General features: G+C 38.2%; 1 protein-coding gene across 3 annotated transcripts; it reads left to right on the top strand.

The window, feature by feature from the left end:
- Window positions 1–997: 997 nt before the first annotated feature.
- rnf34a (ring finger protein 34a) lies at window positions 998–10,427 on the top strand. 3 transcript variants are annotated; one of them, XM_016569205.1, is made up of 9 exons: window positions 998–1,143; window positions 4,861–5,079; window positions 6,028–6,215; window positions 6,306–6,507; window positions 7,783–7,845; window positions 7,953–8,154; window positions 8,374–8,403; window positions 8,595–8,636; window positions 9,896–10,427. In XM_016569205.1, the coding sequence occupies exons 1-9, from the start codon at window positions 1,138–1,140 to the stop codon at window positions 10,078–10,080; spliced, it is 1,137 nt and encodes a 378-aa protein (XP_016424691.1). In that variant the 5' UTR covers window positions 998–1,137; the 3' UTR covers window positions 10,081–10,427. The 3 variants fall into 3 exon arrangements, with proteins under 3 accessions (XP_016424691.1, XP_016424692.1, XP_016424693.1); XM_016569206.1 differs by lacking the exon at window positions 8,595–8,636; XM_016569207.1 differs by lacking the exons at window positions 8,374–8,403; window positions 8,595–8,636.
- Window positions 10,428–11,606: the final 1,179 nt, after the last annotated feature.

The following is an 11,606-nucleotide window of genomic DNA, read 5'->3' as shown; positions in this document are numbered from 1 at the left end:
TTTTGTTTTTCATTTAAATGTTAAGTTTTGAAATTTTGTTGTATGCATTTGTCATTTTTATTTAATTTCTTTATTTTTAAAATGTGTATAGGTAGTATTTATAAAGTTTTAGCTTTTAGGTTTGGATCTGTTTTTAGTTGTTTTAATACTACAATTGATTGTTTCTGTTGTCCTCATTTGTAAGTCACTTTGGATAAAGGCGTCTGCTAAATGACTAAATAAATAAATATATTCGTAGTGCATTAACACACTAACAACATTAAATAATTTCTATGTAATGTCACTCATAGGCCAATTCATTATGAGAGATTATCTGCAGTGTTGCTAGTTTGGATTCACACTGAACCTGATGGGGACTTGAAAATATATATCTTGGGAAATGTTCTGATCTGTCCACAAACACATAAAAGAGGTTCAAAAACAACTTCAGCTTACAGTTTGGCAACACATTTATTTCACTAAACAACAATTCTGATTCTGATCACACAGATCACAAAACCTTTCATTCTGACTTAAGCTGATGTAAAATTACTGATCAATTTTGGGCTGTCATCTGTTGGAACAGCAACAGTGACCTGCGACTCAGGCAACACTATCAATTATCCAGAATCTGAGTCAGTTTATCTATTAATAATAAACATTGCTTAAAATGAGTATCCATAGGTTCTATTCCACTAAATTCATATTTAAAACACTATTTATATTTTATCACTGCTTTTTATGCTTATAATGCTAACTTTTTATGTTAATAACTTTTAGGATAATAATACCGGGGGAAAATGGCTCTGACAGGCAAACTAAATTCGCCTGGGATCAAACAATCAAGCTAAAATTATGAAACCACATAAAAACAAAGCAATTCTATTACATTAAGTGTAATAAAAATAGCATATAAAAACTCATCCAAATGCACGAACTTCCGCTGCACTATTGGAAGTAAGAGATGATTGGCTGTTTGGTTTTGCGTCACGGGTTATCCACCGCTGTGATTGGCTGAAAACGCTTCATTGCAGTTGCATAGCGAACCTGGTGCGGCTGTAGACAGCAGCTGAAAATGGAGAGTTAGCCGTTTACGAGCAATGGCCAGGCTGCCTTTACATACAGCTGGGTGACTCCCCGCGGTGTCTTGGAGTTGCTATGAAGGTACAGTCATTTCTCATCATACTTGTTTAGCTTTGAACTTGTTTCTGTGTTGGCTGTGTATCATGCTAGCATTAATGCTGCGGCCATTTCATGCATGTTTGCGTTGTGTGATTTTGTGCATTAATGACATATCTTAAATATATGTATATCAGTCAGCATCTAGCAGCTGATATCATTTATGTGTTGAATATCAGTATTCAGCTGTTAGATGCAATGATCAGTAATGTGTTTTTGTTTTTAGCTCTTCTGCTCTCATGTTTTCATTTGTTGGGAGGTGAGACCCAGCAACAGGACCGATCCTTCACTGTGCCACACAATGACAATTGGGAGTTGATTATGCTGTTGGCTCCCTTTGAAAATAAAAACACCATGGTTACTCTCTGTTGAGTGTCACCCATAGACTGGTGTCACCAAGAGCTCTGGCTGCAGTCATAAGCCATTTAAAGGTCTCCTGAAGTGCCTTGAAACCAAGCGGCAAGCTCCCGCTTTCTCTCGTGAAGCCAACAAGGAAGTGACTTAAACTGTAATTGATCAACTGGCCGCTAGAGGCTGGCTGCACAGTTATCCTCTGCCACATATTGAGGAATTGTTGTCTAAGCTATGTGGAGCAACTGTTTTCTCTACAATTGACTTGGAGAGTGCTTATTTTCAACTCTTATTACATGAAGAAAGTCGTGATTTGACTGCATTTATAACACACAAAGGACTATTTAGGTTTTGCCGTGTACCATTTGGCCTAGCTTCGGCACCTTCTGCATTCCAGAAAATGTTAGCAACTGTACTGCAAGGATTGACAAATGTCGCCCACTATCTCGATGATATCATTGTCTGGGGTCGGACACAGAGTGAACATGATTGCATGCTCAACAAAGTTGTTTAACTCTTACAGAGTGCAGGACTTCAATTGAATATTTCAAAATGTCAATTCAGTAAGACAAGTCTATGTTTTTTGGGTCATACAGTGTCCGCACAAGGTGTTCATCCAAACGAGGATCATCTTAATGCAATGCTTCATGCACCAGTTCCTACAGATGCACATCAGCTTCGTTCCTTTCTTGGATTAATCTCATGGTACAGCAAGTTTATTCCAAATTTTGCCACTGTGGTAGAGCCATTGCGTGCTTGTATCAGGAAAGGAGTTGACTTCAGTTGGTCGGAAGAGGCTCAGAAAAGTTTCAACACTGTGAAAGAGTTGCTGCTTAAAAGTTCTGCTTTGGCATTATTTGATCCTAATTTGCCAGTTGTGGTTTCAACTGATGCATCAAACTATGGACTAGGTGCTGTACTGGCTCAAATTTATGAAGATAAAACTGAACGCATTGTTGCATTTGCTTCAAGAACTTTGTCAACGGTGGAAGGCAAGAATTAAACAATGAAAAAGAAGCCTTAGGATTGGGCTGGGGTGTCGAAAAATGGAGAATCTATCTTTGGGGTCGAACATTTCACCAGAAGAGGGCACTATGGGTTACTAAGTTGGTACCTATAAAAGGTGTAGAAGAATAATTGAATGTGAGCAACCATATGGCATGCAGGCTGTGTTTGCTGTTGGCCTTTGATGCTAATAAATCCTTGAATTGTAACTTCTGGAATCTGACTATTCATGCTTACCTGGACTTGAAACACTACAAAATTGGCGATGAGGATGGGATACGAACCCACGCGTATTGTGTCTGGGCTGTTGAAAAATGGAGAATCTATCTTTGGGGTCGAAAATTTTTCTTGCGTACTGATCATCAAGCTTTAACAGTGCTTCTTTCTCCCAAAGGTACAGATCGTGCAGGAATGAGAATTGCACGTTGGGCAGCACGACTCTTATGTTTTAACTATGAAGTAGTTTACAGTCCTGGTTCTCAAAATCGTACTGCTGACTGTCTCGATTGCCTTTGCCAGCTTCTGAAGAGGATCTTTCTGATGCAGAACCGGAATTCGTTGCATTTTTGTCTTCTGAGATGTCTGCTATAACTTCAACTGAATTTGCTTCTGCCTCTGCATCATGTCCAGAATTGACTTCGTTACGTGCACAAATTGATGGTGGATGGCCTTCTTCGTCAATGGCTGTTAATAAAGATCTACGTCCCTATTTTCAAGTAAGGGATGAATTGAGTGTTCAAAAGAACTATGTATTCAGAGGAGCACGTCTTCTTGTTCCTGTTTCACTACGGCACATCTTGGTGAACTTGGCCCATGATGGCCATCAAGGAATTGTGCGTACAAAGCAGCGCCTTCGGGAACTCTACTGGTGGCCAGGTATTGATTCTTTGGTCAAGGAAAAGGTCAAGTTTGTGTCTCTTCTGACAAAACGGCTATTGTTTCTGCTGCATCTTTGCAACCTGTACCTTATCCCTCTGGCCACTTTTTCCCATCTGACAACTGGTAAGTACATGAAGCAATCTGACGAATAATTTGCAAAGGTTTTGAACATTTTGGATGTCCTTTTGGAACATGAACTGGACTCTGTATACGCACCCAATCAATCTTATCTTGTTACAGCTTGTAACACTCCAAAGAGAAAGGAAAACTTGAAATCACATCATATGACCCCTTTCAAAGTGTTTAATATATGCCGACTCATGCATATGATCCGCTCCGTGCGATCGGAGCCAAAGTCCGAATCAGACGGTGTGCGCTGCCACGGTTCGCGTGACACAACGTGAAACCAGACCTCATTTGCCCCAATCAAAAGCATATTTACACTATCTGAATCGTTCCCTATCGCCTACATTGTGCACTAAGTGCCATTCACTGTACAGGAAATACTACACTGCGAACAAGTGACTGATTTCAGCCGCAGCTTCAGCCTCTATTTATAGTGTAGGGGGCGGGCGCTTCGGATTCTAGCATTTGATTGGTCAGAAGATTTGATGAGAAGCTGAAGTACGAGGTGACGTCAAAAAAAAATAGTTGATCCATTTTGGCGGAAGTGACGAACTATAAGCTTTAAATGCTTATATCTTCTAAATCCGAATTTTGTCACTGTTTTGGAGCACACTGGCTTATAGATAACCTTAAGACTAACATATTGATAGTAACACCCAAAAAAAACTTTAATTCTGATTTCATGGAGGCTTTAAAGCACACTAATCTCTTTTTATGGCTTAGCCCTGTTCCCATCCATCTCGAATGGGATTGATCCCAGTCAATGGGAACTATTTCAGGGCAGGACATTCTGAATGACCCAATGTGGGATAATAAGGCACAGGGGCTCAGGCTTACTATTGTTATTGTGCACATACACTCATAATTGCAGTTTGTACATGCTGGAGTCTTAATTAGAGGTGTAACAATATATTGTGTCACAATATAATGCAATACAAAAATGCAATAATATGTATTGTGGATATGTATTGTTCACAAAAAAATGTATAGGCCAGTTTAGTTTAGACTGATTTAATTTAAGCCTTTATTCAATAAACGCTGCACTAATCAATAACAAAGAAAATGGTAAATTTTGATTTCACAGTGACTAATTATTATTAATAAATTATGAAACAAAATGCATTAATAAATGACAAATGTAAACTTTTTCAATGTGTATAGTCAGGACAGTGTGTAAACGTGTCTTAACACAATTCTGCATTTTTAGCTATGCAGAATCTTGAATATTTCTATTCTGGTTAATAAACAGTACCTTTTGTTAACTATTTATCATAAGATTTTGAAGTAATTATTCAAAAAAAGTATAATTTTAACACTATTTTGGCTTTGTTTTCCGTGTAGGCGGGGGCCTCGTCCATGTGGGCATCATGCTGTGGCCTGCTGAATGAGGTGATGGGTACCGGAGCCGTGAGAGGGCAGCAGCCAGGTTTTGGGGCAGGTGCGGGGCTGTTTCGTTTCGCTCCCACTGCAGGATACTCCACATACCCGCCCACCAACTCCACCAGCATCGACCTGGTGTGTCAGGACTGTGGACAAGCCTTCTCTGACTTTAGGAGGAGGGTAGGTAGATCTGCACACCTGCCACTGACATTCGATCGCATTTGTTTTGCGTATTAAACCCAAGAACATTTATTAACAGTTTGACAGACAAAATTTTCTTTGTGATGTTGATGTATTTCCTACTGAATCAGGAAGTTGGGTTCATGTTAACAGGCTTGTACTTGCTTTAAATAAATCTGGAGGCCCACCATGGCAAAAGTTATTAGTGGGTAGTGGGTGGTATTAAGGATGGCAATGTTTTCATTCTGTATATGATTTGATTGGACAAAAATGTGTATACTACCCTGTATGCAAGATGAGTCATACATTTTTTTTGGCCTATTTTGCCAGAAAAGAAAGATTGTAAATTTTTAAAATCGTTTTTAAAAGTTTTTTTGGCAAATTTTAGGACTATGGTAACATGTAGATGACTTTTAATCTAACATACATGGGCTAAAATGCACAAATCTTTTTACCCTTGTGAAAAAGAAGTACACTTTCAGAAGTACAATTTGTCACTAATCTTAAAAAGTGTACTTGCAACGGAAATAATATACTTAAAAGAAAATGTTTTCGCACACTTAACTGAATGTTATTTGCAATTAAATGAAAATGTATTATAAATAACATTTATATCAAATGTAGTTAGCTGAACATGAGTGATTTTTTTTTTTTGTGCTTTCCCATGTATTTCATGATTACTTCTATTACTGAAGTACTGCTGACATTTAGCCATATTTATGGTAAATTCAAATTTGATGTCATTTCTATTGTATGTCATGCATTTAAATATGTATTGTATTTACACATTTGTAATGATGAAGTTGCAGTTTAAATATTTCCTTATAAATGTAATATTGAATTACATACTACAGTTAAAATTATAATGAAGTACTTTATACTTATATTTATAACCTTGCTTTTTGTCCTTTTGATTCAGCACAGACTCTCTGTTTTTCTCCACCGTAGCACATCTGTTGTGACTGTAAGAAGAGTTTTTGTTCGCTGTGCTCGGTACTTCAGGAAAACTTGCGCAGATGTACGACTTGTCACCTGCTGAAATGCACTGCATTCCGGCGTCCACAGCTCATGCGTCTGCGTGTTAAAGACTTGCGGCAGTACCTCACATTACGCAACATTAACACTGATACATGCAGGTACTTTTGCACAGACATTAGAAAGTGAGCATTATTAATGATAGGGTATATTATGACAATATTGTTAGAGTTGTTTGAATGCTTTCATAGGGAGAAGGAGGACCTGGTGGACTTGGTGCTTTGCCATCAAGGGGCAGAAAGTGAGGATGATCCAGACACGCCCTCTCTGCAGTCACACCCCATGTATAGCCCACCGCCTTCAAATGAAGAGCCCACCTCCCCTCTTTCAGCACTCTCTCCAACTCAAGGAGAACCAATCAGTAGGAGCAACAGCTCAGAGTCCACCAATCAGGTGTGTCCTGTATACATTTGGAATAGGCAGTGATTTCTCTTATTTTAAAACTATGAAGTATTTCAATTTGCAGTCTTGTGTAGTAAAAGGAGTACTTGTATAGCAAAAGTTATGTAGTGATAGAAAAAATAAAATTGTGACTTATGTATAACTGCACCTATTTTTGAATAATTGTTGAATTAAGTGCCATCTGAATTTCCAGTGTTGGCATCTCCATTAAATTAAATATTCAATATACATTATAGCTTGACTGCAGGTTTAGAAACCGTGAAATGTTATAATAAGGAAATTAAACTTGTCCTGAAAGGCTAAATTAAATGTCTAACTTGCCGATAATTGCAAAAAGAAAATGAGAAAGAGAAACATTGGACCTTATGAAAAAAATAATTTAATCAAGACACATGCCTCTGTGCATTCAACATGTACTGTTTATCATTTTTATAATCGCATAAGAAGGTCCACCTTCATTGTGAACATAAAATTGGGTTCTGTTAGATTATCTTCAACAGTTCTCCTCACAAAACGAAATTCATTTCAAACATAGATTTGATAAAAACACAGTATTTGTGAGCAGGGTGGGTAGACAACATAATCAGATATTAGATATTCTGCATGGTGATTATTGATATAAAAAAATAAATTCTCACATCACCCAGCCCTAGTTTGGAACAACACATACATTCCAGAATACAAATTTTTTTTGACTCAAACTTCCTATGTATGTCAATATGTTTATTTTTCCTTAAATTACTTAATTTTTAATACATTTTATTAATTTAATAACTAAAACATTACACAATTGAATTAAAAGTGCAAAATAATGTTATTTTTCCCCAAGATGATAACTGTGCACCATTAAATTAAACATGCAATATGATGAAACCATGTCACCATAATAACATAGCATTGTTTGAAATATAATTCTTACTGTTATGTTCCTAACTTCCTACGAAGTAGGAAGTATATACTCTGCAAGAGCAGTACACTAGTATTTCATGTCAAACATGGCCCGTTCCTCAGCTGATCCAGGGAGCAGAAATGTAATGTTAGTTAGTTCACAAAAAGCATGTGGCAGAACTCGTTTGCACAGTTGTGACTTTGGAAGTGCGCTTCATTCCATTTATCCATCTATTAACAGAAGAGTTGAAATGATGCCAGACTGAAAGATACTTTGCTTACTTGTTTACTTGTGGCAGGTATCCTTTCTAAAGCTGTAAGGGGCTTAGCATGTATGGATAAATATATTCTTTCTGTGTAAATATTCCTTGCTGATAGGATATTGAGGACTCCACTTCAGTCTCTCTCCTTAACCTTGACCAGACAGAACACACACCTGAGGTGAGTTAAGTCACTTAGGAATGACATGGTCATTTCTAGAAATTTTTGAATATGATAATTTCTTAAATCGCATTGATCATATGACTAGAATGTGGTTTTACCATCAGGTTAGTCCTCAGACACGGCGGCGGGCTAGAGCTTCTCCGTCAGACATGTCCTCTCTTGATGAGGTGCAGCAGCTGACCGTTCGGCAGCTAAAGGAGATCCTGGCGAGAAACTTTGTGAGCTTCTCTGGCTGCTGTGAAAAGTGGGAGCTGGTGGAGCGCGTCAGGAGGCTTTACAGGGAGAACGAGGACAATCGCAAATCTAGTGAGTTCTAAATGCAGCGCTGCACTAACACTATTCCTTATATACAGCAACACGCAGTCTAAGATTAACTGCCAATTGTAGGTAAATTGAGAAAATAATTTTTTAAATATTAAAAATTCTTTTAAAATATTCTTTAAAAAATGTACGAAAAATATATTGTTCCTACTTAAGTTTTTTTTTAAATTTATTTATTTTTATTTATTTATTTTTGTCTGTCAGTGGAAAATGTGAGCAACCCCTTCACTGCAGGTAGGAAATTACTTCACCTCACAGTCTGACTTCATACGAAGTTCATACAAAGAGTGAAAATAGCCTTTCTTAGGTGTAGGAGTTGCTTTTCATTAATGATCAGCTTAGGTTTTACAGTAAATTTAATAGATTGTTTAATTATTGAACTCATAGCCGAGTCTAATAGCTGTGCTTTGCTCCTCCCACTTAAGTGGTAGCTTATCCCCCTCCAATCTGCAATGGCGGAATCGGAGGTAAGGCTTGGGATTGGTGGAAATGTTTCCTGGTCACACCCACCAGTGCACAGCATTTTGTGATGTCATTGCACTTCAACCCCCTCCCTGCATGGCCACTGCCAGATAGCATGTTCTCTCAAAGAAAAAAGGAAAGGAAAATGTGTAGTGACATTGTTTATACCTCAATATATGATTAATAATACATTTTACCTGTTGGGTTAAGGGTCATCAAAATGTATCTTGTGTTACGTTTTACCCCCATTGTGCCATTCCATCTGTGCCCTTCATCAAGTATTATTATATCTTATAACTAGGGTTCAAGTAAACTGCACAATGCAACAAAATGTTTTTTTTTTTAACCGCAACTCTGATACTGAAAATAAAACTTTGGTAATTTAGTAATTGAACTCTGGATGCTATTCAGAATGTCGTGTTCACAGGTGATAAACTAGTCGTTAAAATTATTTGCCAACAAGTCACTTATTTAACCCGAACAAATTTTACATATATGCTACTCTAGCATAATTTTTGGTCACGGTGAAGTGTGTCCACTTTGCTGACATTTTTCGTTATACACATTGTGTGTATGAAATGGATGCCGGCACAGTCAAAACACTTCATCGGAGAAGCGCTAACCGTTTCAATTAATGATTTCGACCCTCCAAAACTAGTACTGCCAAAAATTAATTTTTCTTTTTGCCGTTTCATCCCAATATTTTTGTTGCATCACTAGTTGGAGGCATTCAGTTTGAGTTGTGGCCATCTCTAGTTGTGATTGGTTCAAAGTATACTTTGGTTTTTTTATGTGCACAGTCAAATGCTCTGCCCTTCAAAGTACTCCATTTGATAGCGTGCATAAACAAAAGCGCTCGAAACATGTGCACTACAAAGATCCAGTGTCAGTGCCTTTTCTCTCTAAAAGTTATGAATGATAAATATGTCTTACGCATTTATACTAGAGTTGCAGGTATTTTTTAATCCCCTCTCACAAGCATTCGTCAACACGGGCCTCTATTGGAATTTGTCATCTTGAGTAGTTTGTCGTTGTTCTTGTTCTGTCTCCTCCGTTTCTCTTCCGAAAAACAACGGCTTGGGTCAGTGTTGGCACTTTATGGGGGAAAAAAGAAAAATCAAAGCACAAAACGTATGTGTAAACACCGAAGTATACTTTGGGCTTTAGTCAAGATCCTGTCCTTACAGAGAGATTGGCACCTGTAGTAATGACCCATCTTTTTTCCCCTCTCTCTCTCTCTCTCTCTCTCTCTCTCGCACTGCAGATGGTTGCAAGACCCAGTTATCAAATGACGACAACCTGTGTCGCATCTGTATGGACGCGATAATTGACTGTGTGCTGCTGGAGTGCGGTCACATGGTCACCTGCACTAAGTGCGGGAAGTGCATGAGCGAATGCCCTATCTGCAGACAATACGTTATTAGGGCTGTGCATGTTTTCAAGTCTTAATATTGCTGCGAGAACATCCTGCTCCACCTGCGGACCGTTTTGCATTAGGGACTTGGTGAGAATGTGCACAGCAAGTGCCCCGTCTTTACATCGGATCAGTGAGGAAGATAATATTCTCTGCTTAATTTTTCATGAAGTTTCAGGAAGCCTTCAAACAGTGGTCCGCAATGGCGTTGTCAATAAATGCTTCAATAAAAACATTCCACAAGCTCTTCAAAGAGGCTCTGTAATAATATGCAATTGTTCAGCAGCAACACCTCACAGCCTTGACTCGATGTCCTACAGCAGGGGTGCCCAAACTCGGTCCTGGAGGGCCGGTGTCCTGCAGAGTTTAGCTCCAACCCCAATTAAACACACCTGAACCAGCTAATCAAGCTCTTATAGGCATACTAGAAACTTACCAGCAGGTGTGTTGAGGCAAGTTGGAGCTAAACTCTGCAGGACACCGGCCCTCCAGGACTGAGTTTGGGCAGCCCTGTCCTACAGCTTTGAAGCTCACCTGTCTCATGCAAGCACTGTGAGGAAAGTCAAGAATCGAACAAAAGAATGAGAATTACTCAAGTGTGTTCATCATCATGCGCCATCACTCATGATGGAAGGATCTGAATGTTCCCGTTGTTCTTTTATTTCTTTTTTTGTTGCAACATCTGTGAGTGGGCTTTTGTTTCCTGTTTGAATTGTGTAGCCTCTTAGATTTTTGAACAAAGTTTTGGAGTTCCTACAAGTTACATTGTAACTCCTGATAACTTGACACTGGCACCATTAAATGATTTCATAAGTGACATAAAGAACATGTTTTGTGGTACACAACAGGTCATTCTTCTCTGGATTCAGCAGTCCTCTGTTTTTTTTTTTTTTTTTTTTTAAATCATATGACCTACTTTGTCAAAAGTCTAAAAACATTTGCTGGTTTCTCAGTCACTACTGTTCCTTGGGGTTATGCGACTTTTGAATATGTGACTGGAAAACCAGCCTAGAAACCTGTTGCTAAATGAGTGTAAGTGGTGAGAAATAAGAAGGAATAAAGTAGGGACATAAATAGGCACACTGTAACTGTGTCAATATAATTAGAAAATGTGCATTTTATATGTGCGCAAAGTAACAATAACAATAAAACTTATGCACAGTGTAAAAGAAGAGGGATGATTTAGGTGCCAAAAAGTGCATTTCTGTCTTCAATGCACTACTACAGTTCCTTTTCCATTATTGTTAGTACTTGTGTTTAAAGGGGTCCTATTATGCTCTTTTACAATGTCTTGAATTTGTTTTGGGGGTGTACTGCTCCGGTTTAGTTAAGGAAGGCGTCAATATTGCCATATCAATTTGAGCCGGATTCAGACCTAGAGAATATTGAACAAGAGGATCGCGCAAGAACCTTTGCACACACGGATATTGCGACATATTAATATTAAGACATATTAGAGTTTGTAACGTTGTTGATTTTTTTTGTGTGGCTAAATCACGTTTTAGATAGGATGTCAACAACCGCTTAAAAATAACTGCATTTACTATGTACAGATAAGTGC

This window comes from Sinocyclocheilus rhinocerous, unplaced genomic scaffold (assembly GCF_001515625.1).
Source record: "Sinocyclocheilus rhinocerous isolate Xijiao unplaced genomic scaffold, SAMN03320098_v1.1 scaffold20, whole genome shotgun sequence".
Classification (NCBI taxonomy): domain Eukaryota; kingdom Metazoa; phylum Chordata; class Actinopteri; order Cypriniformes; family Cyprinidae; genus Sinocyclocheilus; species Sinocyclocheilus rhinocerous.
Note: the sequence above shows the minus strand (reverse complement) of the source record. Positions and strands in the feature narration are given on the sequence as shown.